Source organism: Desmodus rotundus, chromosome 3, assembly GCF_022682495.2.
Source record: "Desmodus rotundus isolate HL8 chromosome 3, HLdesRot8A.1, whole genome shotgun sequence".
Taxonomy (NCBI): Eukaryota; Metazoa; Chordata; class Mammalia; order Chiroptera; family Phyllostomidae; genus Desmodus; species Desmodus rotundus.
This window is the reverse complement of record NC_071389.1, coordinates 40,705,520-40,727,546: the sequence shown is the minus strand read 5'-3', so window position 1 is coordinate 40,727,546 and position 22,027 is coordinate 40,705,520. Positions and strand designations below refer to the sequence as shown.

Below are 22,027 nucleotides of genomic sequence, written 5' to 3'. Positions count from 1 at the left end.
AACCAGAAACTCCCACTGAGCTCAGCAATCAGTGTTTCCAGAAGGTTTCAGGTGGTTTTATACATGCCCCAGTTTGACAACAGCTCATAGAGTTCAATCCCCTCCATTTACAGAGGAGGAAATGGGGGCCCAGAAATGGAATATCAGTTATTTTTCCAGAATCAACTTTTGTAATAATTAGATAATTAAAAGGTCTCCAATTAGAGAATTAGAAGGTTCAGGTCAATAGAATGAGAGTAAGAATAATGTGTATAATTACTTGTTCATGACCTTAAAGGAAAGGAACATATGTTCACCTTCCTCTTCTTTCCCTCCTGAAGACTGAAATGGATCTTCCTTCAGTCATGTGGACAAAACCCTATAAATGGCAGAAAACCAGCTGAAAAGCTTGCATCCTTGAATCCATTCAGGTGTAGTACCAACCCTAGACCAAGAAAAATAAATTCTTCTCTTATTTGAACCACTGTTGTCAGAGATTTTATTACAGCAACAGCTTGTATTCAAAGTAATAAAAATCAGGAACTCTAGTCATATGTATGTTTATTCAGAAGTGCCCATAAAATTATATGGTATATACTGTATTCTTTCTTGTGCCAATAAGCCATTAGAATGCTCCAGAAATGACAATATTTCAATAGCCAAACTAAATCTTACAGACTAAGCAGGATTGTCAAATAAATTAGAACTCCCTTACCAGGTCCTATAGTTATATCTGTGTGCACATATGTACTACATATACACATAGGTAAACAATTTCATATATAAATAAACAAACACACACATATATAATTTCCCCTTTATGTATATATATAATTTCCCTCTGTGGAAATGTAATGAAGATTTCCATATCCAAAAAACTGTGTGTGTGTACACAAGGTTCTGTCTTTTAAATAAATGGTCATTTTGCAGGGATAAGACCTTGCTCAAATATGAAAACATCTGTCCATGATTCACATAATTGAGGTTGAAGTTTCCTACCATGAAGACTACAGACTTCACTTTAGATTTGTGTCTGGCAAGCCCACAGGAGGTTATAACATCGGGCTGGTTTTTGAAATAATTCCAGGGTGACCTAAGCCATTAAAAGAAGACTCAGCTGGTGATAAAAGGATCTTGGTAAACACGATCATCAACTTGACAAACACATTCATCTGGAGACATCTAACCCTTGGTCTGCATCCCGATAAACAGAATTTTCTGAATAGTTGAGTATACCCGGGAGAGTACAGATCTTTTTCACCATCTGGGTATCAGAGAATCCCTTTTCTTCCTATTCTTGCATAGCTGGGCTAATGAAGCACGAGGAAATAAATCATTTACCTTGGCCAAGTAGTTAACATAGACCTGAACTAGTATTCACAGCATCAGGAAATAGTATTCTATAAATTAGATTTTTTCCCCTATCAAGTTTTACAAGATACTCTTTGTGAAACACGTCCAAACACAAACACATTCCCAAGGGAACATGTGTTTCTTCAAATGCCCAGGGCTGAGATGAAGTGAAGCAGTGCACCCTTTGGGAAGTCTCTATCTCCCCAAGTCAGAAATCAGTTCAGTTCAATCTCTTAGACAGCAGGCTTTGCAAACACAATGTCAAAAAAAAAATCTTTCTAATGAACTGAACTGTCAGTGGTTTTTGCAGCATGAAAACAGAACCTGGGGAGTCTGTGCCTCCAGATTTCCAGGCTGACAGCTAAACGGTCAAGAGAATCCTAAAGCTGCACTGATAATTCACTCTCACCAGACTGTATTGCTGGGGTGCATGCTCATTAGACACCTTTACTCCCACCTTGGCTCCCCTGTGTCCATGGTTCTGATGAGGAGAGTAATGGCGGAAGAAATAGGATGGGCATTCAGAAAGAGAACCACAACTGCATAGGAAAACCCCACAAAAGACCATTCGGAGACAGAATCCGGTTTAGAGCTCCAGCTCTGCCTCAAAGCAACTCAGAGACTGTCCCTAATTATTTAATTTTCCTGGGCTTCCATTGTCTTCCTTATAAAATGAAGTAGATGTTCTCTATATTCCTTCCCAAGTACTAACATTCCAAAATTATCAGAAAATTTTGAAGAACTTTATATTCTAAAGGAAAATAATGGTCAAAGTAGAGCCTGTCATTTCCTGGTTTAAAATATTTCAGCAGTTCCTTGATGCCTGCCTAATATAATGGTTTCTGAACTTTTTCATTGTGCACGCCACCAAAAATGTCTTCAGCATGGATTTCCGTGTAAATATTTATTACTTATAGATTACATATAAATTATAAATTACATGTGAATTTATAAGTGTTATGGGATTATGTGTGTATAAGACATACATAAAATAGAATTGTTAAAAAATAAATAGAAATTCTAAATTTTTTTCCCATATGCAACAGACCATCTTACTTGGCATCACTTGGGACAGAAAATCCCATTTAGAGAACACGAACAGACTATCAAGTTTAAGAAACTCATCATCGCATAGAAAGGCCATTATAATTTGGCCCCTGCCTATTTCTGCAGCTTCACCCTTTCTTTTTTCTACCTCAAACTCAATGTTCTGGCAACTTCTTCCCTGCAAACACCACATTACTCAGCTCTGAACCTTTACTTATGCTGTTACTTGATCAGCAATATCCTTCATTCAATTCTTCACCTGAAAAACAGCTTCTCATCTATGATAGAGACTTTAAGTTGCATATTAGTACAGATCCCCTCCTTCTTTCTTAATAATGCAGCTCTGATTTTATTGAAGACTGCAATGTGACCAGTGTGAAACTCATCTTTTCCAACTTCCCTTACAGATAATGGTATTCATGTGATACAATTCTGACCAATGAGATGTAGACAGAAGTGACAGGGTGAGGTGTCAGAGACGACATCCTGAAGTGAAAGCAGACTCACTTTAGTTAATATGCACACTTTGCCCTTTGTCCTTCTTCTGCCACCATAACAGGGACTGGTCACTAAAGGCTAGACAACGAGAGCACAGGAGCAGGTCCTGTGGTAAGGACAAGGGTGTTAGAGGCAGAGAACTGAAAGATGGGCTGCAGACTAGAGGACAGAGGTCAAGGGGTAGAATGGTATCAGAAGGGGAGGCCATGGTGAGGCTTCTATTTTGTGCCCCAAGAGCAATGGGAAGACTTGGAAAGGTTTATGCTGGAAAGTGATGGTATTAGATTTTCATTATAAAAAGCTCATGCTGGCTGCAGTGTGCAGAATAAATTGAAGAAAGCAAATCTTCATTCAGTGAGACGTGTGAAAAGACTGCTGAAAAAATAGTCCAGGTGGAAGATTATAGCAACAGAGACTTGGTAGCATTTAAGGTAGAGAGAATATGTGGATTACAGAGATATTTGGAGCATAAAACCTGGTAACTGAATAGATATGGGGGATCAAAGAACTGGTGGTGCCACTATTCACCACCATTACCAAAACAACAAATGAGCAAACCCCTTCCTCTGTGCTTGCAGCCAGAATGCCAAGCGCACTGGAGAAAATCATACAAAAGGGGCAGACTAATAATTTCATGACAGCCCCTCAACAAGATCATTCAACAACCCTCCAAGTTTTCTCTATTTCAATCTTTTCCACTCTTCTCAAACTTCTGACTCCCCCACACTTTAAGTGGTCATCTTATCTCCTACCTCATACAGAAAACAGAAGAGCTCCCTCAACTTCCCGTTTCTAAGCATCCATTCCTCCCAGGTCTGCATCCATCTTCTTCCTATTTCAATAGAGGCTATACCCTCACTCCTTTGAAGAAGCCATTCCCTCCTCCCTTCTCTCTCTGGCGTCACCAGCCTGTCACTCACTACTGGAACCTTCTCACTGGCAATTAGACCTGCTCAAGCAAATCTCTTCCATCTTCAGGCAACCAACAAAGCAACAGAAAACCCCATCCACTTTCAACTGTTCTTCCTCCTCTAGCCACTGCCCCCATTTTTCTTTCTCTCCCTTCCAACCAAATTTCTCAAGAGCTGTCTACACCGGCTGGCTCCGTATTCTCAGTCTGGCATCGGACTGCCTTGCCTTGAGTCCTGAATACATATCTGACCTATAGCTTCGATCCACGCTAACCAGCTGTGTGACTTAGGGTAACTAACTTCTTTGTGCCTCAATTTCCCCCTTCTGTAAAAGGGGGTAGAGGGATGAGATGCCACAGATCTCATAAGGTTACTGCAATATGATAATCCATATTAAGCCCATGGCACAGTGTCTGGCATCAGTGAATGCTTGGTAAATGTTAGTTGTGCTAATTATTTACTCCTCAACCCTTATCTTCTGCCCTACTGTTATAATTAAGTGGCTTTCATTAAAGTCTCCGTCACTTTGTCAAATGGATAGTTTTCAGATCTCATCTCAATTTCTCTCTCAGCATCCCTGGGAATTGTTCCCTCCCATTCTAACTCTCCTGGTCTTGTTATCTCCCTGTCCCTTACTCCTTAGCCTCTCCTTTGCAGGCACATCCTCCTCTACCTGGACTTTCTTTAGTAAGGAAGTATTGCAACTCCTTCCCCCCGGGTCCATTTGTCTTCTTCCTCTAGAGTCTTGCACACATATCTACAGCCTCAAATACCATCTACACTGATAACTTCCAAATCTCTGTTCCTAGCCTCATCCCCCTTCTCACCTTAGACCCCTGCTTACTCCACATCTTCATCTGGAAATCTCAAGGGCACAAAATCCTGATCTCAATCCGCTTTTATTTGTTTTAACTCTCCTCTGAAGCATTTGTTTGTATGCATTTTCTAACACTATTTATTCATGCATTTACCTAACATCATCTATTGAGTACCAGCTATGTTCCACACCTTTTTCCATGTGCTATCTTGTCTCAGAAAATATTGGAGGAACTTATAACTAGTAGGCAAAGATAACATAAGGTAAGTGGGATTAAAGATTAAATAAAACCAAAGATGGGAACAAAATGAATTCAAATGGGGCTAAATGCATATACCATTGGCTTAAAAATCCACTGTAGATGAGTCTCAAATTTGCTTTAAGTCCTCAAGCAGCCAAAAGGATGAGGGATATCTTGCCAGTAACTCGATATAATGCCCGTGAGAGAGAAAATAAAAGCAATTACTCAGAAAAACCAGGAGAAACTAAAAATAATTTGAGTACACGGATCAGATTTGACTTTTCCTGGGGAGCCTGCATGATGAGGTCTCTGCGTAAGGTCACCCTCATTGCCAGGCATCACTCAGTGTGGCAGGTAGGAGAACCTTGGTCCTCATAGGTTAAGGAACTCTCTTGACACTAGTCACACAGCTAGTCCATGGCAGAGCCAGGATGCCAACTCACGTCCACATGGCTTCAAAACCCATTTTCTTTCCATCACCCCAAAGCACCATTTGAAAATACATAACCCCAACCCAGTAGCTCTGAAACAACAGATCTCTACATTAATGTCCATAACAGGACAACATGACATCACAAAAACTCGGTCTCTTAACGATCCCTGGGCAGCTTCTGTAATTTGAATTTGGAGATGAATGCATAGTCCTTGGTAGAAGAGAATGGGGGGAGGGAAGCAGAACATGAAGTATTAATAAACATCGTAAAATCATTACCTGGTCCCTTAAGTAGCCTCTGAAGTAAAAGCAGTGGGGAAAAAAAATTGCAGGAGGCTTTTTCCCCCCTCTTAATAGATTGTACATTTCAACAGCTAAAAGGGTATAAAAATTTAACGGAATTTTTAATGTCTTTCTAGGTTTTACAATACCACAAAGAGATCATCTTCACTCCCTTTGCGACGAGAACAGATGGGTGGCAGGGGTGGTGGGGCCGTGACTCACCGCCTCCTCCTGCCCACAGAGGCTGTCTGGGAAGCAGGCAAACTTCTGGGATCAATAGGGTTCACAGCAACGCAGGATCTGCCAACAAACCTTGGAGAGGCCATTAGTCAACCGGTGACCTGCCAACCTGACCACAGCAGCCTTCTGATGTGGATTCTCAGAAAGGTTAGCCCGTGATGGGAAACTGAAAAGGTCATGGTATCTCACCATCAAAACTCCACAGAACTGGGGTGAAGGGCACTGCAGAGCATCTAGGAATGCAGAGGCAAGGGCCACCTCGGAGGCTAAGGTCACCACCCACCAGCTGCATGAGCAAGAGAAGCTAAGCAGAAGAGGCAGCAGCTATGGCGACACAGAAAGACAACCAATGGAAATGGCTGCCTTCCAAGAATACTGACTTAAAGGACCTCTAAATAGATGACAATAATGGCATGAGGTTGGATGTCCAACCAGATCTAGAAGCAAGTCCCAAGTTACAAATTTTCAGAAAAAGGAAAAAAAAATCCAAAACTGAATTTTGAATTGCAATGTAAGTAAAACACATGCAGCTTTGCAAGATGTCATATTATTTATTCATTCTTCTCCCAGAAGAATTTCAGAAGAGCTCCATGTTAGGCAGAGGAAAAAAGTTTTAAAATGTGGACAGTCTAGCTGAAGATACACAAATAGACAGACAAGAGGGAAGGACCAATGTGCTACTGGAACTTGTCCTGTGCTCCAACATTGCAGACAGGGAGAGCATCACTGAGAAACCAATTCCAAGAAAGGGTAACACCTAAGGTTAGGTTAGCATGACTTCTTCATAGTGAACTTGGGCTAATTCTTAATGACGTACTCTTTCACACTTATGTGCTAAAAAATCAAACCACTATGTCTTGTATCATTAACACGGTCAATAGTTTTTAAAAACTAAACTTTTGGAAACTGGGATAAAGGATAACTATTTCCTATCTCTGAGCAGCAATTCAACTATATCCTCAGTGGCCCCAAGACCACATCTGAAACTGATTTTCCTAGTTGTGGATGTCTAGCTAAATATATAATACGGCGTAAATATATAAAAGTGATTTAGATGATCAAAATACTCTTAGATTTTTCATTTTCTCTCAACCACATTTGGTCTGATTAAAGCTAGTTTTCTGGACTGATTTCAGCATCATTTCACATCCTGTTCCTTTCAACTTTCTCAACTCTAGCCATACTGGCCTTCTTTCGCCATGCTCCTTCCTGCCACAGAGTCCTTACAGATGCTGTCCCCTCTGCCTGAAATACTGTTCTCTCCCATCTTCACAGAGTTAATGCATATCAGCCTAGTTTAATCACCACTTCCTCAAACATTTCCCAGTTTCCCTGACAAGGTTGCATTCCCTTATTACACAGTCTTGAAGCCTGCTTTACCCATTCTTCGTAGCATTTACTTCAGTGGCAATCTTGTAATTGATGATTGATTGATTGATTGATTGATTGACGCTCTCTGCATTAAACTGAAAACTCTGGGAAGGCAGGAACCCTGCTAGCTTTGGTTCACCATTGTTCTCCAACGAGCAGCACAATGTCTCATGTTGTTAAGTTAATGAATGAGGGCAAAGAGGGGAAATGAGAGCTGAGTGTTTCCTCTCTTTTCATTCAGTTATTACTATGATTATGTCTTTGCACATAATTAGCCCTACCTTCTCAGTTTTCCTTTCTTTGAATATAATTATCAAAAGTCCTCTTTGGTTGTTCAAAGAAGTTGGCATTAGGAGAGTCCAACACTAGCTCCATTTGTCACTATGATATTTTACACAGCATTGAACCTTCTTGTGCTGGTTAATTTAGTTACTTTTAGTTGAGTGTTACCAGAAGCTAGCCACTTTATATACATCATCACTTTATCACGAGGACCACGTAAGGTAGGTATTCCTACCTGTCTAATAGATGAAGAAGTCAAGTCTCAGAGAGGTTTAGTGACTTGCCCAAGGTTACACAGACCATCAGTGGTTAATTTTGGATTTGATCCCAGGTCTTTCTGATTCTAAAGCTCATGACTTCTGGTTTCCCCAAATGCTATTAAAGCCTATCTTTCAAATTTGGTGGGAAAAATAAATGTGATGGTGAAGTGAAAGAAATACTCTTCTAAAGTCATGAAGGATTGTGGGAACATTAGTCACTGAGTTAATTATTACCTATGTATCCTATATTTTTTATTTGCCTATGGATATGTGTTCTTTAGTGCATGGAGAAAAAGCTAAAGATTGTGTTGTGGGACTGAAGAATTTAGGAAAACCTATAATTCTGATCAAGGTAACCTCTCAAGGAGGTAAGACTAGAATGTGATTATAATGTAGAAGCAGAAATATGATTACTTTGATTATATCCTGCTTGCAAAAAAGTTATGTGAACCCAAGGGTGGAGCTCAGAAAAAGTCACTCCCCCAAATTGGAAGAAGTTGGTAATAATTACACGGAATTTTTCAAGGGATCTTGGCTTTGGCAAACAAGACCTACCACCTAGAGAGGAATCGGAGTTCAGGAGAATGGCCGGTTATTAATGTAGTAAGAAATAACATTTTCTGAAGACTCAGTATGTGCTGGAGCTTCACCTGCTTTATTTCCTTGATCCTCCTAATATGTCAATTCACCCCATAATATACCAATTAAGGCTCAAAAAAAAAAATAAATCAAGTACCACGCCCAAGAATACAATGAGAGGGCTTGCATGCCTTACAGATGACAGAGCTGGAACTGAACTCATGCCTGTCCGACTCTGGTGACCAAATTCTTCACCACTAGAACAGGCAACAGCTAACATATTACTTAATTATCTTAGTTTACCTAAATTAGTTGCTTAAGAGTTTGATTGATGTGTTTCTAGATCCAACTATCCCTGGCCACTTGGGCAAAGTCCAGTTCCTGCATTTGCAAGGTTGAATGCAAGGACAATGGGTTGGGTGAATTTACCTGTGTAAGTCTTTCCCCTGGTGACATTGTTCTGCTACTCTTAGTCCCTTTAGAACAACCACTTCCAAATTGGCTAAATGACAAAAGTTTGTTTAAAAATGTCAAACAGGAAAGGTGGCACAGAGTAGTGGAACAGCCATAGGACTGGGGGTCAGAAGAGCTGGTTTCTGGTCTCAGATGTGTCACTCAGGTGTTGTAAGACCAAGCAAATCCACCCTTCCCACCTGGGGCTTGGCTCTTCATATATAAAATGAGGGCATTAGAGCAAAATGTCCACGATCCCTTTCAGCTCTGGTATTAACTGACTGTCAGCAGCAGGAAGAGACTGACCTCACCCTTTGGGGGCTTCCAAATATCTTCCAGATGCCATGCTGAAAGTTATATGAAACCTTATATCCAACAAAACCTCTGAAAGCCATTGTCTCACATGATGTGGTCATCACTGCTCCCTTGCCCTTCTGGCTCTGCAGGGCTATTCCTGGAAGGGCCAGCAGTTGAAACTGTACTTCTGGGAATCTAAGGATGATGAGAAGGGGGGAGCACCATTTCTTCTTTCAGGCCCAAAAGGCAGGGTACAGAGTGTTGCAGGAGTGAAGACCGTTGTCCTCCAGGCGCCAAGGCACACTTAAAAATGATAACAGCTAACATGTCTACAGGCTTCATAAACCACACTGTCCTATGATATCTGATACCTCATTCTAGTTTCACAAGAACCCTTATGGAAGGAAGGATAAGAAATGGATACCGTATGTGATTAAAGGGAAAAAATGGGCTTGGGACAGATACAGACAGACACACACACACACTCATCTTCACAAGAGCTACAAAATTCCTCAAACTGCCCTCAATTTTATTTATAGCATTGGCAGAAGTAGTTACTGGAACTATCTCTTGAGAGCAATGGAGCCAATCTTGTTAGGCTGAGTCTCCTACCAGTGGCCCCATCTTCAAGGTAGATGAAGTCCCATTAGAAATTAAACCCCGTCCCCTTCCTATCCTGCCCCAGGTCCACTGTGCTCCAGCCACACCCAGCAATTCAGATACCCTACACTCTTCCACACCTCCATGCCTTTGCCTGTGCTGTTTCTTCTGCCTCAGAGGTCATCTCCCCTGTTTGGTAAGCTACCACTCATGAATTTCTGGCACATCTCAACTGCCATCTCATGAGAAGACTTCCTTGATATCACCTCTAGTTGTTAGTTGACTTCCTGCTCTGCTTCCCCACAGTATTTTGGACATCTCTAGACTTATTGAAAAACAGTGAAATTATTGATTTACTCATTTATCCCCACCCTCTGCTGCACAGACATGAGATTCCCAAGGGGACTGACTGTGGTGAGTTCATTTATGCTCTCTAGTACTTCACCCAGCACCTGGCACATAGGAGATACTCAGTAGTGTGCTTGGATGGATGCATGCATGATTGGATGAAGCACTAACTGACATGAAGACCTCTATCTGGGTCATTCTCCAGCAGGCAAAAGTTTTATTTTAAAAGGTAAAATAAGACAGTACAGCACTCAGAGGATATGTACTTGCATAAAGTAGAGGAAAGAGACCTTGTTCTATCTCTTGGGCAGGAATGACAAGGGTGATAAAAGGAGATGGGATCAGATTTAAGGCTCAAGGTAAAGGACAATGGTGAAGCCTAGTCCAGAGCACCCATAGGGATGACCTCCCTCAGGACATGGAAGCGAGTATTGTCACAGTCCCACAGAGCCTGGAAAATGTAGATTGCCTGTGGCCAAAGACCTCCCAGTATAAATTACTAAAAACGGTTAGACTTTGATACCAAGGTACAGCAGCAGTTCAAAAAACTCTAAATGAAAAGCAAGTTTTGCATTCTAAGAAATAAAGGCATGAATCCTTGTAAACATGCCCAGTTCTATTGGGCAAATTCAGAACACTGGGCATTAATAGCCTAAAAGGAATTTTATAATACCTACAACTATAAAGGACATCACTGGATTCTGGGTCCCAACACTGGTCGTGATGAATATTGCTGGTGAAAACCCCTTAGACATGTTTCCATAAGGGGATTTCTTCTTCTCTCTTCCAGGATGAAGTAACACTGATCTGAACAGGGCCATCTCCTGCTTCTCTACTCTTACTTGTTCCATATAATGGAAGAGGAATCGCTTAGCTGATCCATGAGACTTGAAAAAGGAAGCCAACGCCCAAGGGACCACGTTAACCAGAAAGTAGAGCCACAGCCTTGAAACAGGGTGAGCACAGGTTTGGCACGTGTCTCTCTTCTTAAACTACCCACACTCTGGCCAGCAGGCTCTTTGAGTTCCTGAAGTAAGCAGATCAAGTGCTGAAGCAGGCCCAGCCATGGCTCCTGTCTCTTTGTCCCAGCCCCTTGTCATGCCAAGGAGTGTATTAAGTTAGTGACGTGCAGATCCCAAGGTCCAGCCAGGTCCCTCAGTCCCTCCCCTTACTTAATTCAGTGTAACCAAAGCCCGTACTCACTTTGCTTCAGGTGGTTCTGTGCACTGTTCTCAACTGAGTGGACTTTAGAGCGGAACAGCAGTGAGTACTGGCACATCTATGTCCTCAACACACACTTTACCTACAATTTTAAGCCTACAGAACAAAAATATTTAAAATGCAGCTTTAGTTTATTTTACTCTATAGAAAAGCAATATTCCCAATCTTCCTAAAGTAAGCTTTGTTCAAGCCATAAAGAAGCTTAACAAATTCTTCATCCAAACCTGTATTCACTCATTGAACAAATATCTCATCAGCATCTACTATGTGCCAGATGACAGTACCCACAGTATCTGATGCCTAAAATGTAGTCTCATAGAGGGAGGGAGAGAAAACCTATTTAAAAAATGTAGCCTCCCTCCCCTTAAGGAACTGCCTTCCTTCACATATACTTTATCTTCATTTCTGCCTCTCACTTAACAGTTACTAACTCCTTCTACTTGGGCTTTAAGTTTCTTCTTTGCCTGGCTTCCCTGACCCCAAATAATGAATGAGCTATAAGCTAACACACTGAACCCTTTTATATAACAAAGCTCTTCCTGTGCTGCCAATAATCACTCTATAATTCAGCCATGTTGTACATGAGTTTTCACAAAGAGGTCTACCCCAATAAAACACTGAAGCACTTTTCCCAGGAAGTAAAAAGGCAACCAGGGCATGCTGAAAGTGAGCCTGGATAATCGATTAGAACAGGTGGAATGCTGCTTGTCTTCTTAAGGCTCCTTTCTCCCTGCTGATCTCTTCCTTCCTGTTTGCTTTTGATAGATGTTTAGGATTAGACAGGTAACCTGGGAATTAGTCACATGGAACTGAAGGTCAAAATTTATTGATACAGATCATTTTATTGGACTATGGATATATAATTCCCTACAAAACACTGGGTTTATGTTTTCTTCATTAATCCTGAACATTAAATCAATTTGGATAGTTTCAACTATATTATTTTGATTCAAAAAATGTTTTTTCCTTATTTTTATAATGTTCCCAAACCATATCAGCCAAATACCTCCTGAAAGGAAGGCATTCGGTAACAACAGTTTAGTTTTGAAAACTTGCATGTAGTTACTTAAAACAATGAAAAGTTCTTCCCTTGTCCTTGAACTGCACCATATAAATATTGCATTTGATCCTTAACTTACACTGTATAAATAATTTATTTCAAAAATATCCCTCCTTAAGACCATCAGTTGCTGAGGTGTTAGGTTTTCGGGGAAAGCATTTATTTACTGCATGAGTCCAGGAAGGCTGGTAAAGACTTGGCTAAAAGCTCCACATGGAGCAAATTATGGTAATTGTATTAATGCTCAAATCCACGATGCTCTGCTCAAATCTGCTAAAAGGTTTTGCACTATATTGCCCACATCTTGACGGGCAATGAGTCCACTGGAAATGTTTAACACTTCACAGAGAGGCTTCCGAGATTCATTTCTCATAGTTCCAAGAATTGCTAAAGAATGACTGTCAGAGGAGCCTCTGAAAGTCACAACTTAGAGTTAACATCCTCCTTAGCATCTTCCACTTTGGGTTCAGACTGAAACTCCAAGTACAAGTCACCAAAAATGAAAATCAACGGAAACATCACATAATTAATTTTGATGCGTGGGTAAGTTTTAATTCATGTATGGCAATATGCTGGTTAATGATATGTCTCCCTAGGACATCCATTAAAAATCCATTAACTTAACAGACAAAATCTAATAAAGTTACTCTGGAAATTTTCTTCTAGATTAACATTATGGACTTTTAATGAATATTTCCTGTAGATATTGCTCTATTAGCAGAGCTAATATACTAATCAAACTAAAAAGTTTCTGCAAAGCAAAGGAAACCATCACCAAAATTAAAAGGCAACCAATGGATAGAAGAAAACATCTGCACAGCATATCCAATAACGAGATAATATCTAAAATATATAAAGAACTCACAGCTCAATAGCAAAAAAACAAAGGCAAAGGATCTGAATAGACATTTATCCAAAGAAAACATACAGACGGCCAACAGGCACATGAAAAGATGTTGAACATCACTAACTATCATGGAAATGCAAATCAAAACCACAATCAGGTATCACCTCATATCTGTTGAATAGCAATTATAAAAAGACAAGGGATCACAAGTCTTGCAAAGGACATGGAGAAAGAGAACCCTCCCACACTGGTGGTGGGAACATAAGTTGGCACAGGCGCTATGGAAAAGAGTATGGAGGTTCCTCAAAAATTTAAACATAGAACTACCATAAGATCCAGCAATTCCATTTCTGGGTATTTATCCAAAGAAAACTAAAACACTAATTCAAAAAGGTATTTACCTCTATGTTTACTGCAGCATCATTTACAATAGCCAAGATATGGAAAAACTTAGGTGTCCCTCAGTGAATGAATGAATAGATAGAGATGAAGCATATTGATATATGAAATACTACTCAACCTTAAAAAAGAATAAAAAATCATGCCATTTGTGACAGCACAGATGAACCTGCAGGGTATTATGCTAAGTAAAATTAAGTCATAAGAGGTAGACAAATATCATATGATCTCATTTACATGTGGAACCTAAAAATCAAAGCAAAACAAAAATACCCAAAATGAAACTCATGGATACTGAGAACAGAGTGGTGGTTGTCACAGGAAGTTGTCAGGGGGAGTGGGGAGGTACAGACCTCCGGTGTGAGATGAGTAGGTCATGGGGATGCTGTGTGCAATGTGACTCTAATTAATGATATTGTGGTGCATATCTGAAGGTCGTTGTGGTAGTGATTAAAATTCTCATCATAAGAAAAAAATGTTCATTTGTAACTTTAAACAATTTTTATTTATTTATTGATGAGAGAGAGAGAGAGAGAGAAACATTGATTTCTTGTTCCACTTATTTATACATCCATTGGTTGACTCTTGCATGTGCCTTGCCTGGGGACCAAACCCACAACCTTGGTGCATCGGGTCAATGCTCCAACCAACTCAAGCTCCTGGCCAGGGCTAATTTGTACCTTTTTATAGTGACTGATGATGTAGTGATCATTTCACAATGTATACAAGTGTCACCTGAAACTAATAGAATGTTGTATGTCAATTATACCTCAATTACAAATTTTAATAATACAAAAATTAAAATAACATCAATCTTGTGTGAAGGGAGGGAAAGCACCAAAAAGTTAAAATATACTTAAAAACACACAGTTAGTGCTAGAACTACAACTACTCTAGCTCCTAGTCTGGTGTTTTAGGTCTAATTTGCCTACACCCATTAATTACAGGATAAGATCTTATCCCTTGACACTTACTCTTGATCGTTCTTCACCAAGGCAGGGAACTCATGGGGAGCCTCCAAAACACCAAACCAGGGACCGAGGATTTAGTGACCATGCCTTAGCTCTAATGACCCACGCACTGTGTTCCCCCAAATTCCTATGTTCAAGTCTTAATACGTAATGTAACGGTATTTGCACTTATTCCAATGCAGCTGAGGTTGGCCTTGGGTGTTAAGTATTGAACTACTGCCTAATCCTGCTGGAGGCCAAATGAATAGCCACGTCAGTTCCCTCAATCTCATATATTCCAAAGAGACAGTCTGCTTTGGCAGAAAAGTGTGGAGTCCCAGATCCAGTTTCTAACACTGGGTCTACAACTTAATAGTAGACATGGAACTAAATCTCAGTTTTCCCATCTGGAAAATGGAAATAACTACACCAATAAGTTCTGTGCGCGTCAAACAAGATAAAAATATATATAAAATAAATCACCTGCTAAAGGACTTGGAAAGTAGTGATGACTAGTGATGGCTACTTTGCCTCCTCCCCTCTCTCCCTACCCCCGAGCTCCTCCCGCTTCTCCACCAGCTCAGATCCTGAGATGGTTTCAACTGAGCCACAACAATTCAAAAGGGGCTCTTTCTGCAGACTACCCTGACCTCGTTCTTTCCCCAGACTTATCTATCACTCGTTAAACAGACCACAGAAACCAAGTTATGTTGTCTAAGACACAGCAATACAGGTGCTACTTGGATCTTTCATGTCTCTATCTTTATATTCCTGAACTTCAACAGAGATGTCATGAGGACTCCACAGCAGAAAGGTTGAACTTAAATAACCTACTGTGTGATTCAGTTATCAAGGGTGGCTCAAACTTGTAGCAGATACTACTAGCTGCTAATCAATATATAAAGCTAAACTCTCAAGTCTTAGTTGGTCACATGAATGGAGGCATGGCTGTCCAGCCAATGACTACATTTCCCAGACACCCTTGCAGCCTGGTGGAGGCTTATGTGATCAAAAATGGCATGGCCCATTTCCACATTATGCTCCCTGCAAGAGAATGTGAATGGATTTCTCTGGTCCTTGGCTGGGAACTGAGGAGAACTAGAGCAGCCATCTTGGGCCCGAAGTTGGAGGCTGCCTTGTGAGAATAGCAGAGCTGCCCTGAGAGTCGCTTATCTCTATTCCATCACATAAAAAGGAAATAACCTCCTGTCTCGTTGAATCTACTGCACTTTTAAATTTTATTTTTATGACATCCTGGCCCAAATACTAAACAATACAGAAGTATTTCTATTGAATCAGGTAGAATTGCTTACCTGATGACAGCTTACTGGAACTGTAAATAGTAACTACAGGAAATAAACATCTTTCTGTGAAATGAGCATGCAAGCCTTAAACTTTAAAATGTCAACTACTGTTACATGGACCTTGTATCTGAATTCTTTTCACCAGGTAACCCGCACTAGTCACCCGCACCTTTACTATCCAGTCAGCGCCAGAAAAAAGCTGGAAGTCTGAAACCCGAGAGCCTTAGTCAGCAACCACTGGCTCATGTTCCAGTTTCTGTCTGTTCCTGATGTTTCTCATTTTGATCCCTCCAGTTATTTTTTCTGTTCATGACCTTGCCTGACTCCTTGAACCTAACTCACAAAACATTTTACTTGCAGTGACTAGAAACGACCCATACACCTCCCCTCACCCCTTGTTTATGCTATTCCCACCTGCTCTATGCGAATATCTTCACCGGTCGAGCCCAATGTCTGAGATTCTATTTCAGTGCAGAGTTTCATAGCCGGTATCTCCACTCAGATCCTGTAAGCCCCACTGCAAGAGCCTACTAATCATGGCCCACCCACGTGAAGTCATTGCTCTTGTTAAAACAGGGCTGTGTTCCTCTATTTTAATTCATACTAAAAAAAAAAAAAAACCCCACCAATATCCCCATACATACATAGACATAATCACTCTCCAGATTTTTTTTTTACCTATTTTGCTGTAATTATCTGCAACCAAGTCTTCCAAACCAATCATCTTCCAGAAACTGTCATCCCAGCCTTTCTCTGCTGAGTATGTCCACTTGCACACCAGGGAGCAGAGAGATCTAAGAAAATGGGAGAGAGGTGGAACCAATGACGTGAGTGAGCGAGGCTTCCTTTATGTTTTACCAAATACCTTCCCAGATAGCTTCAGTAGTATTAAAGAAGCAGAATAAACCAAAGTAGGTAATTACACTTCCCTGTTTAGATCAAAAAGTCCATTGACACCTGTTAATAAGTACTTTCTTTCACTTTCAAAAGAATCTCAGCTCTTTATTTATATCTTGATCGAACAGTGTATATAAATATTTGTATGTTTATTTATATTTATACCTACACGACATTTGTGAGATAATTAGAAATTACAACACTATTTGATGATATTGAGCATTATTAAAGTTTTGCTATAATATTGGTAATTGCCGCTATATTTCAAAACAGGCTTCTTACCACTTAGAGACACAGGCTGGATTATTCATGCATAAAATGACATAATATCTGGGATTTGCTTCAAAATCATAAGAGAAGGGGAAGTGAATGGCACAGGATTAGCCATGAGGTGGCCATGAGGTGGTGGCTGTGGGGCTGAGTGATAGGCAAATGGCATTTGTCGTGCTAGTCTGTTTGGTTCATGTTCAACATTCTCTATAATAAAAAAGTTTTAAAAAATCCTTGGTGTGTGTGTGTGTGCATGTGTGCATGTGTATATGTGTGTGTATATGTATATGTATATTTAATATATTTATATATTTATATTCATCACTCTAGTCTAAAGCGATATTTAATAGGAGGAAGACTTGACAGCTGGAAGGTGTTTTCCTCTCCAGCTCATTTCCCTTCTATTCACCTTTCATTTTCTACATGCCAGCAATAAAATATCGTTTGCAGTTCTCTGAAAAAAATCACACTCTTGCACAATTTTATGCCTCTGCCACATGCCTATTTGGAGCAGCTTCTTACCCTACTTTAGCCTGGGCTGAGTCCCCAGTTCTGGTGGGTCTCCTTCTCTGAGCTCCCAGAGAACGCAGCTATCCTTTATCATAGCTCTTATCACATTGTTTAATTAACTGCTTCTTTATTTATCTTCCCTATAGTCCTACTGACTTCCAATCTGTCCTCCATGTTGTGCTCAAACATCATAAAATAAAACCTGATGCTATCAACCCCTGATTAAAACCCTTTGGCTGCTCCTTACTACCTTCAGGAAAAAGTCCAATTCTTCATAGGGCTTAAAAGGCCCTTTGCGATATGACCATGATGCCTTCCAGTTTCCTCTGGCCATTCCCACCCTCTGTTGCTCCCTTCTGCACTACCAAATTACTTAAAGCTTCCCACAGTGGGCCTTGATTTCAGACTTCGCTGTGCATTGAGTTCTTTGCTCCATTCTTTCCATAATGTCCTTCCCTGTTATGCATCTAACTCCTAGTTAGAATTCATGCCTCAGCTCACATTCCCTTTGCCTGAAGCCTCAGTGGAAGGCAAGCTGAGTACAAAGCATCTTCTTCAAGCTCCAGGAAAGCCTCATCTAATCACTTACCATTGAACTGCCTTTGCACACTCACTTCTCCATCTCTTCCACTCAACCAGCAACTCCTTCAGAGCAAAATCAGCCCCAATTATCTCTGTATCACTAGTACCTAGTCCACATTCAGCCATATGTCAAGCCACAATGAATACTGATTGAATGGAAGCACTACAAAATGCTTTGCCCACCTTGCCACAGGTAAATGGTAAGCCTAGGCTGCTCATGCAGTTTTAAAGAGAAATCTATCTCATACAGCCAACTAGGTGCATCTCATTCAGCCATTTGCATGGATTCACACACTTACTCATTAAACATTTGTATTCACTTACTATGACCCTGGCACTATGCTGGTCCATGGGGAAACGGTGGTATGTAAAAGACCTGATCCTCTGCTCTTGTATAAGCTGACAGTTTAATTAAGGAGACAGAAACTGATCAAACAATCATACCTAAAAGCACATACTAACAAATAGCCAAAAAGTTCTTCAAGTAGAGAGAGAAAAATGAGAACCTATTGCAGGAATGCCTGATTGGACCTGGTAAAAGGAAAAGGGAAAAGAAGTTTCAAGAATGGCTCTACAGAGGAGATGACGTTTTGTGAGGTCTCAATTTTGAAAGCAAACAAACTCATGATTTATCATTAGTGAATTATTTTTCAGATGTCACAGAGATGGCAGACTACAATGAGCAAAACTAAGTGTCATGGATATATTGAAGGAGTGACAGTGCCAGTAGAAACTTAATACACATTGGCATGTGCTAAGTCCTTCACCTGCTTTAAGCAAGGCAAATTTTTCAGGGGGTACAGAGAAGGCAGCCATCTGTGTCACATGTTCTGAAGAGTGCACAGCAGGCTAACTCCTCTGGGCCCAATGTCTGAAAGTCCAGCTCCTTGGAAGTTCTGAGAGCTCACTGGAAAGAGCAACGCTATGGAAGAAAAGGTGGAAGGATCCTTCCTAATGATCAAACCACATAGGGCAACTCTTCACTCCCAAAATGCCCCATTCATGTACAGAGTTCTGTGCCTCTCCTTTGACTGCTCCTTAAGTCTTAATTGATTATAGCTCCTTTCACTCCTTCTTGTCTACTTGACAAACTCCAGATCACCGTTATGATCCAGTTGCAAAAGTTTCCTTGCTACCTCCAAGCTAAACGCACAGCTCTCTCCTTGGAGGTGATATTAGAACTTGGAAATACTGCACTGTCGTTCTTAATAGCTGAGGGAGGTTGAGTTTATGGCCCCCAGTCTATGGCTCTCCACATATGCACACCCTTTGCCAGTAATCGGTAGTGCTTTTGCCTTCTCCTCCTCTCACCTCCCCACCTCTGTGGGTGGGGCCTCCTTTCCTACTTCAAGACTCTATATTCCATCATGTGACTGGATTTGGCTGAAAAAAGTTAGGCCAAGCAACTGCATACCTGTTTCCAGTCTAGGCCTCCAGAGGCATTTTGTGTTTCTTTGCTCATGGCATCAGCATGAGAAGATCCTGCCTGGGATGGCCCTTTGTCCCAGGAGAAGGAGAAGAGATCAGTGGAAAAGAGCGATGACTGCCAAGAGCAGCCTAAATCAGACACCCCAAGCAGCCAAAGCCCAAGTGAGTAAGTCCATCTGAGACCAGACGAACTGCCCAGCAGAGCACAGTCTAAATAAGCTACCCATGATTATTGTCTTAAACTACTGAGCATTAGTTGCAGTTTGCAACAGAGCGATAGTAAAACAAGTCAACACTTTAAGGCATAACTAAGTTACTCCAAGTAGATTTTTTCCCCAATAAGGGCCAGTCCTCACAGAAAGTCAGATGTTTGGAGTAGAAGATGACTGAGCCTAGCAGGTAGGAAATTTTACAGTTGCAGATGCCTCTGGCAACTCCATTTTCCATCAGGACTAATAAGATACTACAAGGTTCCTTTTTTGGGGGGTTTCTTTCAATCAACTCTTAGGTAATATGGATGTGTAAAAGCAACAGAATTAGCAAAATTGAGAAAGTGCATCTGAGGCCACAGGTTCTCCAGAAATCTCTATGGGAGAGCAAGTATAAAACATGAGGCTGTCAGTGAGTAAAGACAAGATACCTGTAGCAGAACAAAGGGTTTGCCTGCCCCACCTCCCACCCCAGCTGGACAGGAGTGCTGCTTCCACCCAGGGAGAAGGGGCCACTTATGGTTTGTTCACTGCCATCCAGAATGCCCGGCAAACAACTGCTGTACTACTTTCAGATTTACCAGTGCCAAAGAGACTATAAGAACCTATATGAGCATCAAAAGAACATAAATCAATGAATAGACAAAACAAAAGCAATACCTAACTTAGGGGGACTGGTTCACCACGAAGGTCACTAGAGCATCTACAAGAGGCAGGCCTCACGGATGTAGAAGTGACAAAAAAAATTGAAAGAGAACATTGATAATGAAAGCAATGAGAAATCAGAAGAAGAATGCAAATTTTTTCTTAACTAGCAACAGTGATTTTAAATTTTAAACCTTAAATTTCTGCATATAAAATAAAAAAACACTCACACTCTTGAAAATCAAATTAATGATCTGGAATAAGAAGTGAATGAAGTATGTTACTACCCACAGCAAAGGCACAGAGAGAAATAATGAGGGAAGAAATAAGAGCCTTGGAGGGCAGATCCAGCAGCCTACCCTGAGAATAACAGGAATTCCAGAAGGCATTTTTACTTAAAAAAAGAAAAAGAAAAAAAAACAGATGAAGGAGTTATTATAATTAAAGGAATACAGTACAAGAAAATTTTTTTTTAAATACTGAGCTGAAGCAAGATTTAAGCCTGCAGATTAAGACTCATTAAATCCAGGAAGTGAACTCAGGAAGTACTTGAATTTCAAGAATAAACAAAAAATTAAATAATACAAGTTTTCAGACAGAAAGAATAAGTTACTCAGAAAGGCAAGAGATTTAGACTAGCTAAGGAATTCTCATTTACAACTGTGGAATGTAGAAAACAGTGGAACAATGTATAGACTATTAAGAAAAATGATCCAAGAATGCTATACCCAGACAAAATATTATTCAGCTGTCAGGGAAAAAGGAAAATATTTTCAACATGCAAGGACTCAAAAAGTAGACTTACCATAAATGTTCTCTGAGGATAGTACTTAAGAAAGGACATAACCAAAAAATAATTAATTCAGAGCAACTATCTCAACATACGCAAAACCAAGATCAGAGGGACCAGTGGTATGAACACACATATAGACACATAGAGACATATATACACACATATTTAAATCTTTTTTTATGTTTCTTTGTATCTAATTCTGTATTCTTTTTTTATTGTTAATAGATGATGATAGTGTGAACAGGAATTTCTAATATCAAGTTTTCTTGAAACACAACAGGCATGCTATATTAGAAGAAAAAAATCTGACAATAGCCTGGCACTGAAAAATATTAAGTCAAATAAAGCAGAACCTCAAAGTCAGAGATTGAAAAAGGGGTACACAGGAAGCGGATTTGGGGATGTGTACGTACGTTTGGGCAGAATATAAGTTTAAGGTTGGTTGTAAGGACAGAGAAGGTAGTCACTAACAGATACAAAAAACTTACGGAACTCTCAAACTAACAAGGAACGAAAGAGAGTAAAGAAAAATTAACAACTCAGCCCTGGCTGGTGAGGCTCAGGGGACTGAGTGCTGGGAACCAAAGGTCGCCGATTCTATCCACAGTAGGGGACCATGCCTGGGTTGTGGGGTGTGCGAAAGGCAACCACACATCAATATTTCTCTCCCTCTTTATCTCTCTCCCTTCTCCTCTCTCTAAAAATAAATAAATAAAATCCCCTCCCCAAAAAACAGGTACTTAAAAAAAATTAGCAAGTCAGTGAAATGAAACTAAAGCAACTAAAATAAAAAGAAAAGGGAAAATGGGCAATGTGATATAATCAGAAAACAAAAATAGTATAAATGAAATAAAGTCAATTATTTCAGTTATTATACCAAATGTGAATGATCTTATTTCCACAGCTGGTAAAAATATACTG

General features: G+C 40.3%; 1 protein-coding gene across 6 annotated transcripts in view; it reads right to left on the bottom strand.

The window, feature by feature from the left end:
* Positions 1 to 22,027, bottom strand: part of FGGY (FGGY carbohydrate kinase domain containing) — a 383,752-nt gene that overhangs the window by 218,030 nt on the left and 143,695 nt on the right. For all 6 annotated transcript variants that reach the window (XM_024571119.3, XM_045204327.3, XM_045204325.2 and 3 more), the window contains exon 6: positions 16,451 to 16,566. In XM_024571119.3, the coding sequence (XP_024426887.2) occupies positions 16,451 to 16,566 (116 nt within the window). The remainder of the gene's footprint in view (positions 1 to 16,450; positions 16,567 to 22,027) is intronic.